This window comes from Antedon mediterranea, chromosome 2 (assembly GCF_964355755.1).
Source record: "Antedon mediterranea chromosome 2, ecAntMedi1.1, whole genome shotgun sequence".
Taxonomy (NCBI): domain Eukaryota; kingdom Metazoa; phylum Echinodermata; class Crinoidea; order Comatulida; family Antedonidae; genus Antedon; species Antedon mediterranea.
The window spans coordinates 323,661-350,568 of record NC_092671.1 but is presented as its reverse complement, the minus strand read 5'-3'; the positions used below and the strand labels follow the sequence as shown (position 1 = coordinate 350,568).

General features: G+C 33.5%; 1 protein-coding gene across 4 annotated transcripts in view; it reads right to left on the bottom strand.

Moving 5' to 3' along the window:
• LOC140039958 (atrial natriuretic peptide receptor 1-like) overlaps positions 1-26,908 on the bottom strand; it is a 207,977-nt gene that overhangs the window by 18,715 nt on the left and 162,354 nt on the right. For all 4 annotated transcript variants that reach the window (XM_072085547.1, XM_072085545.1, XM_072085543.1 and 1 more), the window contains exons 4-11: positions 23,692-23,786; positions 21,201-21,324; positions 20,289-20,376; positions 7,427-7,556; positions 3,497-3,553; positions 3,237-3,314; positions 2,182-2,286; positions 783-854 (exon numbers count right to left, since the gene is read on the bottom strand). In XM_072085547.1, coding sequence (XP_071941648.1) covers positions 783-854; positions 2,182-2,286; positions 3,237-3,314; positions 3,497-3,553; positions 7,427-7,556; positions 20,289-20,376; positions 21,201-21,324; positions 23,692-23,786 — 749 coding nt within the window. The remainder of the gene's footprint in view (positions 1-782; positions 855-2,181; positions 2,287-3,236; positions 3,315-3,496; positions 3,554-7,426; positions 7,557-20,288; positions 20,377-21,200; positions 21,325-23,691; positions 23,787-26,908) is intronic.

The window sequence follows — 26,908 nt, the reverse complement described above, 5'->3', positions numbered from 1 at the left end:
GCCAGTAGTTGTATAATTACCAATTGTCTGTAAAACTTCATCTGAATAATAGTACTTTACAGCGGTAAACTAAACCAGTTGTCAACGACATCATTTTTAAAACTCATACATTTGCAATATAAAATACCATTAAGTTACAACTTAATTTCATAAAGATATATAGGCCTACAACGCCACTTTAAAGTAGATACTTTTCAAAATGTTACTTTCTTAACTTAAGCAACAAAACACGTCGCGAATCTCAAACGGATATACAGTATAAGACTATACAATACGAGCATACAATAACATATTCATATACTGCTTATGGTGAACCTTTTGTATTATATGTAATATACGTGACAGTGTCACAATGGAAGGATTGTTTTTTTTAAACATCTCATCTATTGATATTCTAGGCATTCATTTTTATTTATTAAATTACAGAACAAATTCTAATTCACGATTGTTTGGTTAGTGGATTGATTTCATCAATTAATTTGATTTGTAAAAGCAGTTATGAAATAATAGAAATGTCATATTCAATTGAGCCATAAGCGGACGGGTGTTCACATTTGATATGTTGTTCTTAATTAACGAGAACGACACGTAACGACTTGAGATTTTTCCCTTTCTGCAGAAATTTACGATAAGAGAATTATTCAGTATCATAATACGTAATGGGTCATTGATCAGAAAGAACTGATTTATTGAAAAGTTAATACCAAAGTGTGCCAAAGCGCGAGTGATAAATGTCTTAACAAGTTCAATTTAACTGAAAATAAATTAGTATAACAATTTACCTTCACTATGTCGTACATGATAGAACACTTGAACATATCATCCAGCTCAATTGTGTCATTTTCCAGAATGTCCTGTCAACAAAATTTACAAACATATTAATTACATTAATGTTTGTTTGTCGTTTAGATAGAAATACAGGAAGTTATACACCTTACCCACAAGCCAAGATGCATACAACAAAGGTTGAACAATTTCTTTTAATTAAAAATTTGCATCGACTTCAAAAAAACGTCGCTAAAATCATCAGCAAATTATACCTAGTAAATCATTCATCCTTTAATGCCAAGCCGTTTAACTTTTAATTCAAATTATCTTTATTAAATTTAAATAAATACTATTTACAGGTTACATTTAATAAAGATCAATAAATATCTAAAATAAATAAATTATTAAAATAGTAAACCAGAATTACGAGACATTTAATGAGGATTAAAGAGAGGATACACAATATATGAATGCAATTACAAAGCTCTTCTTTAATTAAACATTCGTTGGATGTACAATTTAGTACGGAAGCTTAAAGTAATCATCCGAGTTTTTACTGAGATAAGATCCCTTTAAGTTTACGTTATGTATGCCTATTTTACGCAAAAATACCAGAATTAGAAAGGAGTTGTTGCAATCACCGTTGGTATAATGGTGTATAATTCAAGATTGTGTGCTAAATGTCTACCATATTGTGTCTCGGTTATTTTTACTAACTAACGAGAGACAACAATTTATGTATTCAATTGTTGGTGTTTGGATCTCTGTTTTCCTCTTTTGTATCATCATGTAAATTACACTGGAGAACCTATCCCACTCTGCTTTTTTAGTAAATGAACTAAAACACAGTTATTAAGATAAACCCGTTTTACATGTGAAGTTGAGTGCATTAATGACTAACAGTTACAGTTATAACTGTGCTATTAAATAAAGTACGCAGTGATGCATGTACAGTATTTATTTTGAATAGGATACCACATAGAAATCAACGTAATACCATCGACGTCTCATCTAAACAGGGGTCTGCCTTTCTTCTTGTTTAAGGCTAGACTTATAGTTTGATTCATTTATGAAAAACACGATGTAAATACCCTTCTGTGTTTTTGTTCAATTTTATCTGTATTTGTACTTTTGTACTTATTTGGTATCGAAATAAATCAAATCAAAATTGTTTTGTCATCTATTTATGGTTCCTACGCATGTTTTACTATTCGTGGATAATATTTTGACCTGAAAATGAAACTGAGCATGTGCAGAAACGCTGCAGCGGAGAAGTAATTTGCATAACACAGAGGGATCTAACTTAGACGCTAGTGGCAAGTAAATGGAGGCCTACGCTATTTCCATCTTAAATATACTGTACACATTTACGAGTAAGCCATTTCATTCAAAAAGGCATACGGGATGTTTTACCTGTAGACTACCCTTTGGACAGTATTCCGTAATTATGCTAATGTTGGGATTGTCGATGCAAGCTCCCACAAATTTCGTCACATGGTCGTGTTGAATTTCCCGCATCTGAAAAAGAAATTAGGCGTTACAAACTTGATTTACATACGAAGATTCAAAACTAAAAAGGCATATCGAAAATAAATAAAATCTCAGATGATAGGTTTTGGAATTCAAGATCTTCTGATTATCTATCTGATAACTAGAGGCAGTTTCCAATGTCATACATAAAGTTTATTATTAGAAATCTGATTAGATTGACTGGGGACTGAAAGTAGTGATTCCTGTCAACCGTTATTATATGGTTGTTACTGTTAAAATAATGCTTTCAGAATGTGAATTACAATGCGAGTAGAGTAACATTTTAAGCTTTTTGGGGTGTTAACATCGTAATTAAGCATTCACTTATGTTTAAATCGAACAAAATTGTCTGTGTTAATGATAAATTCATTTACAAATGGTTCAACTCTAATATTAATTTAGTCTGCAAATTCATCAATTTGTCGTAAATCAGTCTAATTAAATTTGCGATGTAGGCAATAGTATTTGTGGGCAATTGAAAATAGTAGGGCGTACATTGATATTCAAGTGGAATGACACTATGACTGATACGGTGCTAGCGGTGCAAAATCATTATGTTGAATTACTTCGTCCTAAAAATGTTTTATTGATGTTTGAAAGTCTTATTAGAGGTAAACTAACGAACAGTTGGAATGATGAGTTTTCATTAGCAAACTTAAGCATAATTTGTATTCAATGACTAATGTTAATGACCTATTTAATTCTGAACTAGGTACACGAATGGTAAGAGAAGAAAGGCTTGAAGGAGAAATAAATATTCTCATATAGATATAAATATATATAGTATAGTACAAAAAAATACACGAATCCTGAATAGAAATGTAACGAATAAAAATAACATAATTCTATAATCTACGTAAAGTTTAAGTATGATTTTAGTTAGTTAGTTAGTTATATAACTCCATAGTGAAATTGAACAATGCATTGAGATGACCTACTTTCTTCATTTCTGTTCGAATTTCTCGATTCAGTTCTATTTTAGGCTTTTCCACTCGTTTTACTGCAACGATATTCCCCTGTAAACGAAAATATCATTAGTAATACAATAGAAGAACTAACAAAGAAATGTATATTAATTAAGTATATACTTTTGCGTATGTACGTACATTGCAAATACATATCTGTGATACTTTACTTTAATTACGTATTTAGGATTAGAGCATCGTTTAGAACATAGGAAGTTGTTGTTGTAGCCTACCTTATAGTATCCAATGACGGTAAATATTTGTCGCTGGTTACCCCACACACTGGTATCCTTAGGAAGAAAAGAAATAACACTTCAGCATTCTGATGAAATATATGAATATTGATAATAAAGATATAAATACTACAATAGAAACATAATAACTTGTGTTGCCTCAAACTAAACGCTACTGGGATGATTAAATGGGTTAATATCCTCATTTTAGAATATTGTTGTGTTAGGTCTTTGCTAATAATCAGCACACTTGCTTATATTTTCTTGTATAAATACTATACGAATGAAAAAGTGTACACAAAAATGCAGATATGAAATAAAGCAGACACAAAACATATGTTAAAACTAATATCATAATAATTGAAGAAATTAAAATTACCTCTAGTTTTTTACGAGTGTTTTATGTGATACGTCATGCTGGCGAATTATCAAATTTCAACCATAATAGGTTTTTATAGAAAAGTTAATATCAAAATGATAACCAATAAACTTTGTCGTTTTATTCGTTATAGTCGTCGTATAATCAATGACCATATCGTAATTTGCACGTGTCGTAACACTCTACAATGTTGTGTGCTTTATGTGTACTTTTTATATGCCTAGATTTAACAATTATTTCACTTGTTTTAGTATACTGCTTCAATAATAATACATTAAATTGAAAAAAAAAAGAGGTAACAATGGGGCAATTTACTACGGCCAATTCCTATTAAGGAAACACCATGTTGGGTCATGAAGATTCTGTACAGTTAATATAATGACTATTTTGTTAAAGATGACATAAAGTATACATAGATAAGGTTTGGAAGTGTGTAACACAACGCTTGACAATGTTGTCTCATAAGTCACATTATTTAACATTCTGAATTGAAACTCAATTAGGTAAAATGTTATTTATGTTGGCATAGTGAGTTTTAAATAGAATTAACCTGTCACACAGTTTGATTTATTGATTTAAAAAAAAGAAGAAAAAAAAGACTTTTATTCAATTAGAGAACATCACTTTTCCCAACTCAAGCATGTTTTGGCTCGTATTCATTCAATTAGGTTTGTTCTTTAAATCAGAATCTTGAATAATTATTTATTCTTATTAGGCTAGCTACTAATGTAGCTCAATCGTTCGCTTGAGACTGGTATTTTCCCAGATACCCTTAAGATTGCAAAAATTGTTCCCATCTTCAAAGCTGGGGATAAAAGTAGTTTTTCAAATTATAGACCGATCTCCTTGCTGCCCCAATTTTCTAAAATTTTTGAAAAATTATTTAACAACCGTCTGTTGAAATTTATTGACAAATTTAATATTTTATACTCAGGACAATTTGGTTTTAGGAAAAATATGTCCACTAGCCATGCATTGCTTTACTTTTCCGAGTATATACTTAAAGAGATGGACAGGTCTAACTATACAATCGGAATTTTTATTGACTTAAAAAAGGCGTTTGATACCATCGACCACAATATCCTTATAAAAAAACTTGAAGCTTATGGTATTCGTGGAATTGCCAATAAATGGATCCAAAATTATCTTTCTAACAGAAAACAATTTGTGACAATACGTAGTGATACCACCTCAGAATTAGCAGACATTTTATGTGGCATCCCACAGGGGTCTATTTTGGGACCCACTTTATTCCTTTTATATATTAATGACATTTGTAATGCTTCTTCCCTATTGAAATACACGCTTTATGCTGATGATACAAATATACTTTTTTCTGGTAAGAACCTGCAATGTATCTGTAATATTATTAATGATGAGCTAAAAAAAATTGATACTTGGTTTAAGGTAAATAAATTGACGTTGAATCATAGTAAGACAAAGTATATTGTTTTTAGTCGCAAAAACAATTATGAACCAACCAATTTAGTTATTAGTGGTGTTGCAATTGAACGGGTAAATAAAATAAAGTTTTTAGGAGTTATTATTGATGGAAAACTAAATTGGAAGTATCATATTGAATATATTCATTCCAAAATTTCTAAAAGTATTGGAATTATTTATAAAGTAAAACATTTACTAAATACATCAGCTTTATTTAAATTATATAATTCATTAGTTTTGCCTTATTTTACATATTGTTGTGAAGTCTGGGGTAATACCTTTAAAACTAATTTAAATTGTTTATACATATTACAAAAAAAGGCACTCAGACTTGTTATGAAAGTCCCATACACCAGTCCAAGTAAACCAATTTTTAATTTGTTTAAAACTCTTGATCTTTATAATTTAATAAAACTATATACCGTTTCTCTAATGCATAAAGCTTTTCATAACTTACTCCCAGTGATTGTTCAAAATAATTTCATTTTATGCTCAGCTGTCCACGATAAATACACGCGACAAAAACACCATTTCTACCCACAATTTAAAAGAACCACTCAAAAATCATTAGGCCTAAGTTTAGTTAGTAAAGGGGTTGAACTTTGGCGTGATATACCTGAGACTCTTAAGTTACTTAAGAATCCTATAACTTTTAAAATAAAATACAAAAATAAATTACTTTTGCAATACTCTGATTAGAACAGGTTTTTTTTTTTTTCTTTTTACAATTACATCTTACTCTCTGAGAAATCTTTTTTTTTTTTAAGATAAAGAAAAAAACAAGAAACTTTCTTAAAAGTTACATTTTGTTTGCCTATGCCGTTGTGCCTTTTTTTCATATTACTATTTATAAACTGTTTTGTAACAGGGGGTTTCTACTTATAAGCTGTGCTTCAGAGATTCCCCCTTTCCATTCTTTCATTTTTGTAATGAATATTTATGTATGTTAATGGTTTTATTTTGTTGTGAATGGAAATAAAGAAACAAACAAACAATGTTAGTTTTCATCTTAATCTGTTACATTATCAAACTTTTCCCATTTCACACATGACGTTACTTAATTATTACTTCTTGTAATTCATTGAATTCCCAATCAGTGTCTTAACAAACGGAATTACTACTATTATTGAAATTACGAAACAGCGTTGGAGTTTACGAGACCATTGCTTATTCAATTAAAGTGCAGTCATAAACTCAGGCAATAACTTTGGCATTTAGATTAAACTTTACTAAAAGTCAATAACAATTTGGCAGGAACGATGACAGATGTTGGGCAATATATTATCTGAATGTTGTGAATGAATAAAAAATATAAACAATATATTAACATTTGAACCATACTGTATAGCTCTTACCAATGTATAAGAGGCATTCTAAACATAAATATCACGTTATACATTGTCTGCAGATATGAACCTGACAGATAGCGTGTATTAATACAGATAGACTTGTTTCTAGATGACTTGCGACAGTCAGTTAGGCTCTATATAGTGACAGCTGCAGAATCGGATGCTATACGTAACATATGTTTATGAAATTACGGTATGTCTTCCAAAATATCAATCCTTCAATTATCTAAATTCATTCAATATAATTACAATAATTAAAAGACTGTATTATGGTCGCGTCACTTATATTATATTTATGTGAGTATATGCTTAGAATCAATTGATGTTAGATTTTCAGAGAGTCGGTAATTCATTCTAGATTATATATCTCAATCTAGATCCAATTTCCTTACACTAGGGAGAAACACGAGAATTGCCAGATAGAGTTACTTATTAAAAATTATTTTTATATTTACAATTTTTACTTAAAAGACAAAAAGTGTACGCAATTTGATCAAATTCATTGCAACGATACATTTTGATGCATCGATTATAATATAATGAACTCAACAATAAACGATTATACAATTTAGAAACTGTGCAAGATGATTGATAATTGAATTAGTTTCGATATGTTAAAAAACTTACATAAAGCCTAATTGAATAAGGTCATTATACTATTCAAAGTTTACACGTTTTTGAATATATTATCTTAATTGGGTTTAACATTTCTAAAAAAATACCTTTTAAATTACATGTGTATACATAAATATAACTTACTGATCTTTGTTCGCTAGGTGCAAGACTCAGCCGACTCCCCATCTTTTTCTTATCTTTCTGCTCAAAGAGAATATCGTCCCACCTAATTTTCCAAGACATGTTTGCTAATTCTGCTTCATATTTATAACGCCTTAAGAATAAAACAATAATTAAGCTTAGTTTACTCGTATCAACAACTTATTTGATCATGAAAGTCATTGTAATATTTCTCTTGCAAACTTTTAACAAACTAAAACAAAACAAGATACAAGTGTAGTGACAATTAATCTGGATGTCATTCATGATGCACCCCAGTGTATGGATTGATTCATGATGCACCCCAGTGTATGGATTGATTCATGATGCACCCCAGTGTATGGATTGATTCATGATGCACCCCAGTTTATGGATTGATTCATGATGCATCCCAGTTTATGGATTGATTGATTGATTGAAATTTATATTTATTTAATGATTCATGATGCACCCTAGTGTATGGATTGATTCATGATGCACCCCAGTGTATGGATTGATTCATGATGTACCCTAGTGTATGGATTGATTCATGATGCACCCCAGTGTATGGATTGATTCATGATGCACCCCAGTGTATGGATTGATTCATGATGCACCCTAGTGTATGGATTGATTCATGATGCACCCCAGTGTGTGGATTGATTCATGATGCACCCCAGTGTATGGATTGATTCATGATGCACCCCAGTTTATGGATTGATTCAGGATGCACCCCAGTTTATGGATTGATTGATTGATTGAAATTTATATTTATTTAATGATTCATGATGCACCCTAGTGTATGGATTGATTCATGATGCACCCCAGTGTATGGATTGATTCATGATGCACCCTAGTGTATGGATTGATTCATGATGCACCCCAGTGTGTGGATTGATTCATGACGCACCCCAGTGTATGGATTGATTCATGATGCACCCCAGTTTATGGATTGATTCAGGATGCACCCCAGTTTATGGATTGATTGAAATTTATAATTATTTAATGATTCATGATGCACCCTAGTGTATAGATTGATTCATGATGCACCCCAGTGTATGGATTGATTCATGATGCACCCCAGTGTATGGATTGATTCATGATGCACCCTAGTGTATGGATTGATTCATGATGCACCCCAGTGTGTGGATTGATTCATGATGCACCCCAGTGTATGGATTGATTCATGATGCACCCCAGTTTATGGATTGATTCAGGATGCACCCCAGTTTATGGATTGATTGATTGATTGAAATTTATATTTATTTAATGATTCATGATGCACCCTAGTGTATGGATTGATTCATGATGCACCCCAGTGTATGGATTGATTCATGATGCACCCTAGTGTATGGATTGATTCATGATGTACCCCAGTGTGTGGATTGATTCATGATGCACCCCAGTGTGTGGATTGATTCATGATGCACTCCAGTGTATGGATTGATTCATGATGCACCCCAGTGTATGGATTGATTCATGATGCACCCCAGTGTATGGATTGATTCATGATGCACCCCAGTGTATGGGTTGATTCATGATGCACCCTAGTGTATGGATTGATTCATGATGCACCCTAGTGTATGGATTGATTCATGATGCACCCCAGTGTATGGATTGATTCATGATGCACCCCAGTGTGTGGATTGATTCATGATGCACCCCAGTGTATGGATTGATTCATGATGCACCCAAGTTTATGGATTGATTCATGATGCATCCCAGTTTATGGATTGATTGATTGATTGAAATTTATATTTATTTAATGATTCATGATGCACCCTAGTGTATGGATTGATTCATGATGCACCCCAGTGTATGGATTGATTCATGATGCACCCTAGTGTATGGATTGATTCATGATGCACCCGCGTGTGTGAATTGATTCATGATGCACCCCAGTGTATGGATTAATTCATGATGCACCCCAGTGTGTGGATTGATTCCTATAAATATAATATCAATCGTTGTATTCTAGAAGTTTTTTTTAAATAAAAAAACATGATATATATATGACCTGAATATCAACTTTGAAGTAACTCAAGTTGTGAATACATATTTGGCAGTATTTGGAATACACTACTCTGCTCCAATGTGAATAAAGTTCAATTTCCTTGAAGGTATATCGTTCTTAAAAGTGTAGTATCGGAAACAGAAAATCAGTTATGAAACCTTAGGCCTTACTTGACTTTCACGACATAACCGCTGGAATAATTTAGTATAATAGTCGATGACACTTATGGTCACCAATAACACGCTGAATTGAATTACAAGTACAAGTCAATTTAGGTTTCATGTTCAAGTCATGTAATTTACATCACATTTCGTTTATTTTTTGTTTGAATAATTCTATCAAGAAAAGAAAGTTTATCTTAGATCAATGTTCGATCACCTTATATTATTTAAACAAATCGAACATTGGCCTTTTCATATAAAAGCATTTTAAATTTTGTTTTTAATGTTTTGAAAACTACTGGGTGGGCATAAATGTGAATCTCAAAATATGTGTAGTATTATTTGAAGGATTTTCACTACAGGTATATTACCTAATTTACAATTTGACAACTATATACATAACTAGACAAGATACTATATGGATAAAATGAGCCGCGTAAAATAAGTTTCTGTCAAAGCATTCAAACCAAAACTGAAACGGAATGAGTGACGTTTTTTAATCTTAAGCCGATAACCGTGTTGCAGTATAAATATACCTTTATACTACCTGTAGACAAACTTACATAATAATAGGAGGAATGACTTATTTACTGGCCAAAAAACATTCTAATCTTGAGAACTTTTATGTCTACAATTTGGAAAGTGCAGTACACGTCCTATAATAGCATTCCATAAGCCACATTTCAAATAAATAAAACAACGCCAGAGGCGCTTGACAGTGTTACTCCCATTCTGCTTTTAAAATCTTGCTTTTTGGGTTTTAAGTACACATTTTGAGAGTGATTTTACTACCAATATTGTTATCAGCACTTACAACTATTGTATTGTATATTCTTTTTTCTTATTTTTATCAGCTAAACTGGATTTAGAAAAGATTTTTTTTTATAGCTATAGCTAGGCCCTATCTAGCTGTGTGCATGCTATTGTCTTAGCAGTGTTCAGTGAAGCAAAGCCTATTGTTGCCTTAGAACTTTGGGACAGCATAGCATAGAAGATTTGTTTACAGGGCCTAGAGTCGGTGTATGCGTGATCATGGTTACTCCATGGTGTGATATTATTATTATAATCTACCATTGCTACGAGTAAACTATGTTGACCTATAACTATAGCTACTCAAAGCTACTTAACCTGAGACAATATGCTGGAAAAATTACTACTGCGGTTGGAAGTGTTTTGAAAGACTTGGGAATTTTCCATTATAGAGGTACCCGTGGTGGACGCAAGTCAAAATTTCACACAAAGAGTAATAAAGATATAGATTCTAAAAACCTTTCTAACATAAACAAGAAAGTACAAGAAGCAGTTAGGAAAAAAAAGCCTGCAAAATATTTTCATTGGCGAGCAGGACAGATTAATGTTAATACCTGCTCAGATGACTTCTTACTACATGAAACCCTCATTCAAATTAAAGCAGCAAACCTTGACATCGTGTGTATGCAGGAAGTGAGACGGATTGGTACCGGTGCAATCTCACATGAGGGCTACAATGTATACTGGACTGGACTGAAAATCAAAAAGATGTATGGGGTTGCTATTGCCATCAAACAGTCACCCCATATCAAAGTGTCTAATGTTTATTATGTTTATGAACGTCTAATGGCAATAGACGTCACAATAAAAAATTGTAAATTAAGAATTGTGTCTGCGTACTCTCCTACGGAATCCGGTTCAGAATCATCAAAGGATATTTTCTATGCAAAACTCTCCAAAGTAACAAGAGTCGAGAACAACACAAAACTCTTACTGATGGGAGACTTTAATGCAACATCAACAATAACAACCAGAAAATCACTCTTTGATGGAAACCTACATAGATTTCAAGACACAGATGACATTAGTAACGACAATGGCACAAGACTCATCAACTACTGCTCTGACTTCAAGCTATGCATACTGAACACCTGGTTTGACCATCCAAACGTTCATCGGATCACTTGGCATAGCAACGATGGTGTTACAAAGAAAATACTAGATTACAACATATGTGATCACTGGTTGAGGAAGTATGTTACTGACACAAGAGTCTATAACAACTATTATCTTTCGTCGGATCATAGAATCCTTGTGAGTAATATGACAACACCAGCCAACAAAGCAGCCAGGTGGAAGAAGCATAAAAAGAAAAAACAGAGCAAGAGAGCCAACATGAGTAAACTTAAAGATCGAGAAGTAAGAAATAATGTTAAAACAAAGATAGAAGAAGAAATTAATAAAATTACTTCTCCTGAAAAGACAACAACCACTACATCAACTGAGCGCTATACAACACTTATGACAGTGCTAAATAAGGCAGTTGAAGAAGTCCCGAAGAAAACAAGAAACCAAAATGCTCATCCCTGGGATGGTGATGAAAGACTACAACAGCTTATAAAAGAAAGAAAGAATATTAACAAAAGCATAGTTACCTACAAAGAAGAGGAGATCAAGGCTATGCAGAAAGCAATTAAGATAAGGGTGAAGGAACTACGGAATGAATATTTGTATGAAGAAGCAAGCAAGTTAAATGAAGCCCACCAAAATAGAAAAATATTTGATTTATGGAGAAAAGCTAAGGAGCACGGTGATGTTATAAGAAAAGCACCAAAGCCTATAAAATGTCCTGGATTACGTGAACACTTTAAAGATCACTTTAATCCAGACCAATCTAGCCTTAAAATCCCAGATGAAATTAGCACACCTCCAGAATATATTATCAACCTGAGACAACCAGAATTTGAGATGGACAATGAACCTCCGTCCAAGAAAGAAATTATTGATGCAATCAGACATCTAAAAGGTCGCAAAGCTACCCTAGATGTCGCTTCTGAAATGTTGCAAGTCGCCACAGAGAACCCAGTATTCGTCGACCATGTACATAGACTGTTTGAGGAAATTTGGAGAACGAAAGAAGTACCAAGTGATTGGGGACTGTCCAAATTAACAACCATTTGGAAAAAAAAAGGCAGTCCACTTGATCCATCAATGTATAGAGGAATATCAATTGGGTCTACATTTTCAAAGATACTTATGGTTATCATTCTTTCACGTTTTTCCATCTTTTATGAAAGTCAACTTCTACGCACACAGTTTGGATTCAGGTCCAACAGAGGGTGCAATGATGCTATATATGTAATCAAGCAGATCCAGGAAATTGCGTATCGCTCAAATCGCAAACTCTATACATGCTTCATTGATTTAACAGCAGCATTCGACCATGTGAATCGTAATCTTCTTTTCCTAAGCGTTCGTAATAGGTTTCACTTAAACCAGTCTACTACTATGATTGACATTATACAATCACTGTACAGCTCAACGAAAGCATACCTTGCTGACGACGATCCGAGTGATGATAAGTTCGAAACATCTTCTGGGGTGCGACAGGGTGGTATTGAGAGTACCAGCATGTTTAACCAATATTTTGATTACGTTATTAGAGTGTTCAAACAACGCTGTAAAGATGCTAGTTTGGATGGCCTAATGATACAATACCTAATTCCTATTGAAGCTACAAATCGTGCTCAAAGATGTAAAGCACCATCAAGGGGCATCTATGACGACTTTGAAAGTGGCTATGCTGACGACTTTGCTGTAAGCTCCTGGTCACAAGAAGAACTGCAAACCATTGTGAACATCTTGAATAAAGTTTGTCTGGAATTTGGCCTAAGAATTAGTGCCCCCAAAACAGAAACCATTATATGGAACTGGAAAGAGGAAGTTGAAGAATACCCAAGATGCATCATACAAATTGGCGGCGTACACATTAACAACGTAACACACTTTAGATACCTTGGTGTATGGGCTACCTACAATGATGTTCATATTGGAGATCAAGAAGTAAAATACAGAATCAATTCAGCCAAAGGAGCATTTGCAGAGAATAGGGCATTGCTTACCAACAGAACGATCCACCTACAAACAAGAATGATGTTTCTTAATGGTCTAGTTAGGAGTAGACTCACCTATGGTTGCCATGCTTGGAGGGCAACAGGAAGTGAAATGTCCAAACTTAGCACAACATACAAAACCTTCCTAAGAAGAATGCTAGTGAATGGCTTTCAAAGGGTCTGCCCACCAAACCATGTAGACATATCCTCAGATGAAGAAACAGATGAAAACTATATAGACTGGCGTTACGTAATTGATAATGACGATCTCTACAAAATTACTGGCTGTCAACCGCTAGAAGAATATGTCTACAAGCAACAATTCAACTGGATCGGACATGTAATTAGAAAAGAAAATGAAGATCCTACAAAAATTCTTACTTTCCACACAACACAAAGTAAACGAAGAGGTCGGAAGATACCATCAGTACTTGATAGAGTTGTACAACAAAGTCAACTTACTAGATGCAACTTCATTAGAGCCTGCTTCAACAGAAATTTATAATTCCCAGCAATGTTTTAACTGTATATATGAACTGTTTTATAAGTTGTTTTGTGACTGTGTAATTTGGTAGTAGTCACTCTCATACTGTAGGCCTACATTTAAAAGTAACACATCCAAATGCCAACTTCAAGTCAATGGCTACCAGATGTCTCTGTGAGACGGTTATTTGAACCAGTACCAGTACCAGTACCAATGGAAACATATGCATGTATACGTTACCAATAAAAAATAACAACTAAAGAGGAGATTGAACTCGTTTTCGTTTTGAGGGATGACTGTCTCTATCTAATTCTTGCCCCAAACTACAATAATTTCTCTTTCCCACTGGGAAATACCTAAAATGCCACTATATTAAAAAAAAAACCAAGGACATTGGTGGCATATCCCACAAGGGTAATAGAACGTGTTGAGTTTGATATTATAAAATGATTAAAGTGATTCCCACGAGAAGACCTCACAATAATTTACCCCATCATTTATTAATTAGTTAAATAAAGATACAGACTTCTTTGACATTCGGTAGAGCTGAATTCCGAATATGCAATTAAGGAATACGGTACTTGCTAAAACTTGTAAAAATCACATGGGCCCATAAGCATATTACCTTTAAACATTAATTAATTGAAACTTTTGGATAACACAACTACAAACTTTACTAGAAATTTCACAGTACATTTACATATTTAAAATGGAAGCAGTACATAATAGTACCCAAAAATGTTCAGATCATATTTTGCATTTTAATGTCTCAACAAAATGTTAACACCTACATAAATTCATTTAGAAACTCCATGGCAGTTCATCGACCAACGTACACAATTAATTATAAATATATCATTAAGTAGTGTAGAACAAAAGTTTATTTAACTATTTATTAGATAAAAACTATGGCCTGAGTTGAATTAGAAAATTCTACTCGTCAGCAGTACTATCTGTATGCATAACATGAACAATCAATTTTATTATATGTTTAGAGTTTGGATTAGATCAGCCCATGTTCGCCAGACATTGATAAAAAAGAGAACAACATATTTGATACAGATAAGGTGTGGGCGTTTAATAGCTTCTATAGAACAATATATTAGATATCTTAAGCAATAAATAAAATAATAAATTACACTAATGAATTTATATTTTTTAGAATTTGCAATTAGAGTGGGTATCGGATTTGTTAATTCGCAATTCTAAAGCACTGTAAATCCCGAGTGCCCATTTTTCATGTCAGTCCGACATTGATGTTGATCGGATTGCTTGGTAATGTACTTGGGAATATGCCTGTAACATTATAAATGGGTAGAGGAATAAGACCTGTCTCATTTGTATATGACTGATAGGATTTAAAGGAAGGGTTTTTACGACAATGTAAAATATATGAAATCAGTGTTTTCATTATTGATGTGCTTTGTTGTTTTGGAAAAGAATTGGTAGGCTAAATAGTTAATATTGTGGAATTTGAATATGGCTTTTGTGCACAACACACCAAATAAAAGCGTTAATAACGCTACTAAAACGCAAATTACCAATTCCCCAAAATTATTTTTTCTAACATGGTTTATGAATTAGCTTCTGAATTGCTGCTCAGTAAACTAGGAGGTTGATAGACGGCATTTTGTAAAACAAAAATAATCATGGAACTATGTTATGTTTTTCCTTCTATGGAACCTATGAAGTAATGTGTGTAAACGGTTCTGGTAACATGTCAACGGAGTGTTGTTGGGCGTTGCTGGTCAAAGTGAAAACAGATTTACATACATTTTATTCAAATGTTTTACTTATAATTATTTGGTTGAATAACCAGTTTTAAGGTTACACAACGTAAAGTGAAATACGTAAACAAGATTATAGAAATGACGGATATATCAACGCAAAAAACAGTTGATATGAAACATCTAGTTGAATAAACAGGCTTGTAAATTTTGCAGACATATTACTACAGGTGGGGCAATTAGCGCCATCATTTATGTTTATAATTAGAAACAGTTGTCAGTATTTCAAGTGATTAGTGTTCCTCATCATATCACTGTCTTTGCTTATTGTGCCATTTGTTTACCCCGTGTACACATACGTCATGATGGCTATCGAGGTGAGGTAACAAGTTAAATATATTTTGAAAAATGTGTCTTTAAATGTAAACTTCGTCTATATATTTGTGTTTGATTCTCACAATATATATTAAAAAAGTAGGCCTAGTAATATGCCTTTGTTGGCGACATTCACAGTATTTAAAAAAAAATAAAATAGACGAAAATGTGTATAGTTCTATTTCTAGCTCAAGTTATGGATTCTTATTGTACTTATTGTCTAAAACCACTATTTTGTATAGCACCCTCAATTGCTAGCACAAAGTTATTGTTGACGAGAAACTTAGGTCCTAATGTCAAAGTACACCAACAACGCAGTATAGAATATAGAACAACATAGAAACATTACCAGAAGAATAAAATGTTATCATAAACATGAATGTAATCTTTATTGTAGAAAATGTAGAAAATAATTCTACTAAAAACATCTCAAAACATTCTTTATAATCTCTAGATTACAGTCTTTGTTGACACTATTATGGTATACAAATAATTCAATTCGTACTCTCGCGCGCAAGTATTTCTTTTTATTTCTGATACAGTATTCATTTAAAGCGAGCGTTCTTTGGTGTAATACACCGCCACGAGGTTCATTTACAATGTTACGTGATTGCTTGCATTGGTCTACTGCTGAGACTAGCGCGCCACTTCAAGTTGTTCCAGGTAGGTTGTACAAATTACAATCGTCACTCCGCCTCATTTGTGAATCGACCACGTGATCAGTTTTCACTAATGTATAACAGGCTAATCTTTACTTTCTGTAGAAAGCGCGGCGGATTAAGAGGACTAAATTAAATATCAAAACTAAAATTATCAAATCTAGCGAACTAGTTTCTCAAAGGTTCATCAACAAATAATATTGTTTGACAGTGGCAATATTTGTATCGCCAAATTACAATAACGGAGCTGATGGTGAAGATGTTATTCTATTGAATACTGTCAGTAAAACGGTAAAGAACGTACAACCAACATCATTAGTTACATTATATCTTTATGTTGCATCTTGCATGCATAAATAGTTAATATGATAAGTTAAATTCACTTTGTGAACTTGGTATTGTAGCTTAGAGGTTAGTACGCATTAATCCCTAGGACCCACATTTTTCTATCGATTAAAAATGATCGAGATAATAGCAAATGTTGTTTTAATTACAAGATGAACAATATAGACACTTTGTATGAAGAATTACCTTGTTTTCTCTACACTCGACGACAGTAAAACGAACACTGCCCGAAGCGACGTTATAAATATTGTATATAACTCATATACAAGTAAATAACGCACTTGTAGGCTAACAAGTCCATGTTAATAACGAGCATGTTGCAGAAGGTGGATGATACTTGATTGAAAGCCATATGTTCGTGATGTGAATGAGACATTCGATTATTAAATTACCTATCGTCTTATAACTTACTTAATAGGATAATAACATGCTTTTATATAAGGCCTAGATAAAATAAACTGAACTTGAGTTACCGTACACATGCTACCTAGACGTATACTAAGTAAGAGAGTGTATGGAAGGCGTTTAAATCGGAAATGCCTGATTTCCAATTGACTATGTACTTGCACGGTTGTTTAATTACCTTGATAGCAACAGACGTCTTGTTTGGAATGATGATGATGATGGCTGTGATCATCATACATAATGTTGATCAACGGAATGAAGACGAAATACGAGTGTGGTAATATGGTGTACGGTACCAACTGTATTCATTTGAGATGGAGAGGCATCTGTGTACAACCACGGAGAAAAGGCAACATTTTAGATGGAGAGGCGTCTGTGTACAACCACGGAGAGAAAGCAACATTGTAGATGGAGAGGCATCTGTGTACAACCACGGAAAAAAGGCAACATTGTAGATGGAGAGGCATCTGTGTACAACCACGGAGAAAAGGCAACATTGTAGATGGAGAGGCATCTGTGTACAACCACGGAGAAAAGGCAACATTGTAGATGGAGAGGCATCTGTGTACAACCACGGATAAACTGCAACATTGTAGATGGAGAGGCATCTGTGTACAACCACGGAGAAAATGCAACATTGTAGATGGAGAGGCATCTGTGTTCAACCACGCAGAAAAGGCAACGTTGTAGATGGAGAGGCATCTGTGTACAACCACGGAGAAAAGGCAACATTGTAGATGGAGAGGCATCTGTGTACAACCACGGAGAAAATGCAACATTGTAGATGGAGAGGCATCTGTGTATAACCACGGAGAAAATGCAACATTGTAGATGGAGAGGCATCTGTGTACAACCACGGAGAAAATGCAACATTGTAGATGGAGAGGCATCTGTGTACAACCACGGAGAAAATGCAACATTGTAGATGGAGAGGCATCTGTGTACAACCACGGAGAAAAGGCAACATTGCAGATGGAGAGGCATCTGTGTACAACCACGGAAAAAAGTAACATTGTAGATGGAAAGGCATCTGTGTACATGCACGGAGAAAAGGTAACATCGTAGCTATAGTGTAAATCGACGACCAAGATCATGCTGATGTGATGGATGATTCATGATAATATTAATGATGACGTTGATTATAATAATAATAATAATCTGAACATAATGAAAGGTAATAATGAGGATACTAATATGGTATTGTTTATTGTTTATGATGTAAAAAAATACATGTCATCAATAGTTAATATCACATGTGCTCTTGTAATTTTTATATCATGGCAAAACAATAATCTGTACTTAACTATTATTAATAACGTTAACAATACTAATAAACAATATTAATTCCCCGGTGTACGTAATTTAGAAAACGTGATATATTTTCAAGGTGTATCCGGTTAAATTTAGTACGCAACACGGTTAAGTTAATGGAGTAATATTGGTAACGTAGTCTGTACAATAAAAGCAAAATCATGGATTCACCGCAAAATACAAACAGTTTAATCAAAATATAATGTGAACATCCATGAGTAGAAGAAAAGAAATATGAACGCATCCATTAAAAACGGCTTCCACCACACAAAACGCGTTTTAGTTTGCGAAATTGGTGCGCATGACAGAAACTAATACACGCTTTATAGTGTCAACCTCCATAAAGTAGGCCTATAGCTACGATCAGCACAAACACGTTAAATTAGCTCTATTTCATACCAGATATCCATGTTGACAAACGTAATATTGACACGTGTGTGTCATTTTATTTGTTCTATATATTCACCACATTAAAAGTACAAACTCTTTAGTATCAAATTAATAGGTAAAAAATGACATTAATCTGTGAACCGTCCTCATTCATAAGCTTCATTTGTTATTAAGTTATAACAAAAGCCAACAGTGTCCCATGTGAATAATCGTATAATCATGTCTATTAATGATGCACATTACAATATTGTACCCAAAAATAAAATCTGCTGAGAAGCGTATAATTATATTGCCTGTTATTCCATATCAGAAAATGAATAATACTGTAATAATCAAAGTAACAATTTACTATATTATGCATTACTGTACAGTATTAGTGCTTTAGTTGCAGCCATCGGACGGTTTAATGATATTTCAGGGAATTAAAATAATTATAGAAAAAAAAAACCACTTTAAAATAGATTACAATACAATATATATTAAATAAGAGACAATATACCTAACAATTAAACAAGAGACAATAACCCAAATCGACGCGGCCTCAAATGACAAGGTAGAAAAACCAAAACCAAATCAGACTGTTGAGATGATGCCTTAGATTTTACTTATCAACCAAAAAAAGAAAAAGAAACACAAGAACTGATGTGCACTGTATTGTGCCATTAAATTGATTTCCAATGTCAAACTATTGATCTATACCCGTAAAACTCAGAGTTAATAACAATTGATGACATTACAAGACATTTTTACGATGCATTCCATGGTATATTACACTTTTATTAAAAGAAAAAGATAAAGTACTTCAAACAAAATTGCCGGATGAAAATAACAGTAGAAAATGAAACAAGGCGTCTTAATCAGTCTTAACGGAAAGTCTAATGTCATAAATTGTCTTATTAATTTTATTAAAAACATGCCGTTGAAAGGTAGGAACACAGCCAAAAGTAAGTGTACGGATAGATTGATGTTAATTCAACAGTCGTCGTAATTCGAGTGAGAGAAAAGAAGAAAGATTCTCTCTGCACTGGTTGAGCGTGGTCACCATAGCATGAATATTAGTGTGCAACCTGATAAAAAACATGATACAGTAATAACTTGCCCCCCCCCCCCACCCCCTCAATGCGGATTACTTACCTGACTACTACAGTGATAACAACTGCAAATATAAGCAACAACGCACACATTGTAATAAGAACAATTTCCACCGATTTTAGGCCATCATCTAAAACATATAAAAATATGGATGATTACAACAGCAATTTCATCATAGGCCAGTTATATCAATATTTTAACATCGTAATGATTATACAGATATAACAATATTAACAACGTTATTAAGTACCCTTGAAATCACACTGTATTCCTTTTATTAGTTTAACCATACCACATGATAACAGTCGGCAGTTGAAATAGATAATTGATAATCCCCCAATGAAAAAAAATGTGTATAACGTCATTATTAAAGTAATAAGGTAAAGCGGTGTTTTCCCCTTTTACGCGCGCACAGGAGATGTCCCACCGGAAGCGCTGACCGTTCGGCATTTTTTTTTCCTATTAGGTTAAAGCAGAAACTATAGAGGGCCTGAATCCCGACATGAATATTCATGATGTGCCGGAAAACCCTGGCAATAGTTTTCACGCGGTAAATCGAAAATGGACTCTCGTCACGCTGCTAGGGTAGCTGATGCAAAAAACGTCACCAACGATGTAGCCGCACACATTAATAGAACGCACATTTAAGACAAGAAATGACCTGGTTTAATGTTTTTAAAGTTATATATATATGCATTATGTTTACAAAACGCCGAGTAGCGGCGCTATAGTCTCTTTGCTGCGAACATGCACCACAGTGTGTTTTGCAAGTATGAAGTCATAAGCTCAGACATGCATCATGAATATTCATGTTATATGCGAGCCCTCTATAGTTTCTGCCATAACCTAATAGGAAAAAAAATAATGCAACCGGTCGCCCGCGACCGGTTGCATAATCCAAAAGTGTTTCAAATACAAAAAATATGTATTCGATATTAAGGCAGCACCACTTACCAGGAGTAACTGGGCATACAAAGCTGCCACATTCTGGTATGTCTAGTGGCGCTTTCCCACCTGGCCATTTGATATTTCCGAGGTCGTCATAATATTTATCCGCACCATAGTAGTTACCGACAACCTGAAACAAAAGAGACACAGACACAATTAAAACAAATTCTAGTGACGGCTGTCAAGGTGTGATAACTTAATAACAAACAACTTGAGGTAAAAGAAATACAATGCCAGCTACTTCTGAAGGCTTGGCTTCATAGTAAGAGATATGGATGCATACAACTTGGTTGTGAAAACGTTTCCTTTCATGTAACAAGGCCAACAGCCATAAGTCGCGTGCTAAAACGCATAGTGATACCGGACCGACAGACAGACAGACCGACAGACCGACATAGTGAACTATAGAGTCGCGTCCACGCGACTAAAAAGTAAAGGCCTAACATATCAAGAGACTGAAACATGGAAGGAAAGAGAAACATGAATCGTGTTTTTGGGACCAAACTTATCGAAGAAGGCATGACACGATGTTTTATAATATATAGCCTTTATAGGTATATTATTTTAAAAATTGTGCAATGCTAACTTAATGTGGAACATGGACTACAAGAACAGCATTATTCATTACTAAGCACTAACTAGGCAGCGTATTAATTCTGACAAATCGATTCCAAACTCATGTACCGTACAATGTTAGATAATACCACTATAGATCAACATCTCTCATTTCAATCAATTTTGGCTTGACAAAATAGTATAACACGACAAAACATTCTAAGTTAATAATGCATACTGTACATCATGCGAGTTTTATCCGTGTATCGTATATTTTAACGATCACATTTCCATGTGTTCATTATAATCTAATTTTTATTTAATCTAAATCGGTTTTCAGAATGGCAATCGCAGGTTTGTGATTTGTAAACTGATTAAAAACGCATCAACACTGTTTTGAAATTCTGAATCAGATCTTGATATATTACTTAACAGTATATTCACCAAAAAACCAATGAGGTAAATTGAGACATAATTAGAAAAATGGCGCCAACGGCATCATGTTAGCCTGCTGTGTTTTAAAATCCATACGACTTTCATTATAACAATAAAAATATTTTAATGTTAATTCTTTAGAGTATGTAGTATCCCTCGGGTGTATCAGAAACATTAAATCGATTTCGAATCCACTCAGCGTACAATGAACGCTGAAAGAATATCATTTCGCTGTATCATCAGTTTATTACACTATATTGAAGGCGACCAGCAAAAATCACAGTTAACAAAGGGGAGCATTAAATATAAACGTCAACAATGATTTTGAGTGACATCGAGTTGAATAGCAAACGTTTGGCTAGTCAGTCAATAAGTCAATACAAACTTTCAACCAATCAGATCTCTGAATCTGTGAGATCTGTTCTTGATTTAAAAAGCATGTATTCACTGCCGAGCCCAATCTATGTTAACACACATTGCCACTGATAGGGAGAGTTCTTTAATTTCTAATGTAGTCTACACCAGCAAACTTTACCAAAAGTGTGTTAGTGAGACAAGTTAGTCAACTACTAGTCTACACTAACACACTTTTAACAACTTCTCTTGACTAACTTGGAGTTTTCTAGAGTTTGCAAACACAATGTTCAAGTGTAGAATTATAATCATAAACACACAAAACTATAAATTGATTCAATGAGTTCACAAACAATTTGAGAAGAATATTGCATGACCTCTGCAGTTTGCCGAAGTTTGGTCTACACTGAAATTGGACAATTAATGTTCAAGTACTTTAGTTTGCTAGTGTATGTAGGTAAATCTCACTGGACTAAGTGTAAGTAATAGTAACTATTTGACAAAAGTGCAATGTCTCACATTTCTTAATTAATTAAATTACTTATCTAATAATATAAAGCAAGAAGCGAATTCCTAAGTCTTGCTGCTTTGTGTAATACAATTGAATACAGTATTATGTAATTAATATTACGTAAATAATGTACTGTGGTAATCACTATAGTGAACTTTAGCAAATTGTTATCAACCAACTTCGTCAGATCGTACCGAATTGCACACGATAATATCTATGTGCTCAAGGGAAGAACATGTGTAAAGGTAAAATAATGACATCCTCAAAACTCAACGAGTTATCGATAATTAAGTTTTATTAAAGTTCCTTTTCCCTAACCGTCAGACTTATTCAGAGGCATTGGTAGGATGGAAACATTGACGTATTTTGGGAAATAAATCTGCCGCTAGCCAAATGTTATCGCTTTGTTGTTCTCTTCATTACCTACCTAAGGTATGATGAATGTATGGTACAACCTCTAAATTAGTATATAAGCTTCTTATAGGCCTCCGATTTGATTTGTATCCGCTTTTATCTCTGATATGGCGTGTCAGGACAAAAAACATTGGAAAGTGTACTGATCAAATTCAAGACTTTTGACTGTTGTAAAATTATTCGAATGAATCCCTTGCTATAAATTGTACAAAATAATAACATTTATACCGTGAATTCACCGTTCTCTTCATCAGTCATGTCCAGAAGGGAATAGTCAGCCTCTCTATCACCATTGGCATCAATGCTCACAGTTCCGGCGATTCCTATAAAACAAATGTAATATTCTTAATTGATTTATTTGTATTATTTATATATATTGGATATGTATGTTAAATTAATTGCTCTCAAGAACATGATTTGAAATAATGAATGCCCGACGAATCAAAGTAATATCTAAGTTATAGTATTTAGTAAAGCCGTAGTATGAACAAAAGATAATGACATAAGAATGACAGGTTAAACATTATGGTGATTATGATTTTTGTTTCGCCATGCCGCCATTGCGCGTTATGTAAGTATCGTTAACGTTGTATGTTACCTTTATAATTCATAATAATAATAATATAATAAATAATCACGAATGGAAGTAAACGTATTATTCATCTTAGTACTTTAACACATAATTCTGAATTCGTCTATGTAAAAATATTATATTTGTCAGGGTATGGTAGATATATGGATTCCTGTGGGAGGCTAACCAGTCATGCACACGGTTAGTCATGAACGGACAGCTATTTTACATTAAAACGGTATAAAGAAACACATAAAAACATTCAAAGGGATGATACATCTTATACATTGTAGTTATTTAGGCACGAATTTTAGGTTTAAAGTGTTTGTATTCACATTAACCGACCTGAACGGGAGTTATCGGGGTTAGGGTTAGGGTTAGGGAATTACATACATGATAGTAAAGTGTGAGGTGGCCGGCCTTATGGGAAAAACTACAGAAACCAAATCACCCACCACACAACATTATTAGGTTTTAATTCAGGAGCCCAAAAACTAGCAGATTGCTCTGGATTACGTTTGGATTCAAAATGTAGAAGGACCAACGAACAGTCGAACAAGGAACAGTCGAACAAGGAACAGTCGAACAAGGAACAGTCGCGAACAACTAATTTAGAAAGATATCAAAGATATCTATCTGAAGTATTAGTATAGCTAAATATATAGGTTACGGAATACGTCAACCACCGGATATTAAAACTCAGTAAGATTGAAATAAGCCGATAAATAATGTATTTTATATTCCGTATTTCCTAGTACAAAACACAAAAAAAGGAAAAACCTAACTAACTTGACAGTAGGCCTAATTGAAAACAAATACTGCCATATCTCACAATGACGTAACGAAGGAATTAAGATAATCTTTCAAAACAACATGCTAGGTCTAGTAGATTTAAAAGAAACGCTAACCGTGTACATTATATAGTCAGTATACTCATTGAAGTTCAAACGATGCAAATGTATTATAATGTTTACGATGACATAATATGACCACATTCAATTAATGTGCCTTAACCGCCACAATGTGAATCAGGAAAAATTGTCATGTTTCAGTATGCTCGTATTTATAAGTATCGATAATCTTAAACGGTTGTTGAAGATTGTAATTGATTTGACAATCAATGATTTTGATCTTTAACACGATTACTTCACATGAGTTGTGTAGGAAACTGTTCATCATTTCTCATTAAATGATATTTGATCCTGAAATCATAATCTTTCAAACGCCATTGTCAGTTGATAACTCATGTCATTAATGTTAAAAGAAACTTTTTAAATACCGTCAAGAATTCAATAAGACGAAACCAAATGTAATTCTTAATCTTTTGATTAAAAAATCCTTTTTGAGAAACATACCAATCAATTTACGTTGAAATGCAGAATATAATGACTCATGGTACAGGGTAAAGTTATTTACTGCAGGCTAATTGCCTTTGGAAACCAATAGTTAATTTCTCTTCACTGACATTGCGTGTTTTGACCTTTTGGTCGATTTTTGCAACCATACGGGATAAATATTATTATATCCTGAAACCATACGCATCGTCACATGGACCCACTTCCATAAAATAATCAGAAGTAAATAAAAAACATAAAATGTGATCAACGGTGGAACTCGCGTTCCTAATCGGTTCATGTTTTCTTCGGAGTATAAATAAAAAGCGCATTATGGTCAAAACTCTAATTCAGAGACAATTTTAAAAAAGTAATGACTGTGTCTTTACCGTACTCAATATTAGTAAAAAGATAAATATTTGTTGGCGTATATCGCTTTTAATACGTATAATATTTGAGCTTAGAAACTCAACTGTATAGGCCTAATTATGTTTTCCAGACAATAATTTAAACATAAAAGGGACAAAAACGACTATGGGTAAGTCTAGTCCATAAAGAGAGAAATACGGATTAGGTTTACCAATTAGAAAATGAAACTTTTAATCTATACTGTATTTTATGATGAATAAACTTAATCTTCAATAAACACAATCTCCGTCTAGCATAAATTAAATATCATTTCTCAGGTTCAATTACGCAAAAATTACAGATAAACACGCTCATGGTGAGATAGGGAATACGATATGATTCAAGTTTATAAATAATTAATATTAATAACTTAGAGTAGGGTGTATAGGATTTACAAATTTAAATTTGCAATTCAAATTAAGAGGATTTTAGAGGAATAATGGAAAACGATTAAACGATATTACTAATGTCAAATAGTACTTTTATAGCCTCTAATTAAGTAAGAGAACGGTAACATGAGAAGGATTCATTAAGGATTATCTAGCATTTAGAGAAATTAAGAAATGTATTTAGCATCATTGATTTGTACGGCTTAGTTTGCCGATGAACGGTAAAGTTAAAGGCGGGATGAAGGCTTAATATACTGCGTTGCATTAATGGTGGCAACCCACATGGAAGACAAGATGGAGGAACAAATAAATGGTAATAAAAAACAATGCAAGTTATGATAAGTCAATCTTTAGATTTATACCCCCATTCGGTTTTATCTACGTTCTTTCTGCCCTTGAATTATACAAAATTATTGACCGAAACAAAAACAAAATGCATGTCCACATGCTAAACACTTGTTTACCCATTTCACCTGAAGGCAATTTACCAGTAATAAAGTAGTGACCACGATGGGAATAAGTTGTTGGTTCTATTCGGTCATTGGCTCTCAATTGATCGAAATTAACAACAGTCGAAAAACAGATGTGTAAATTGAATATTATTACGTTGCACTTTAGAAGGGGCCGCCAGCGGTAACACATAGAATACATTCGTTGCTTGTAACAACAAGAGGCAAAACCGCCCTATATTTATCATTCTTACTTTGATACATTCTAATCCTCGTGTTTATTCGACCTAGCCA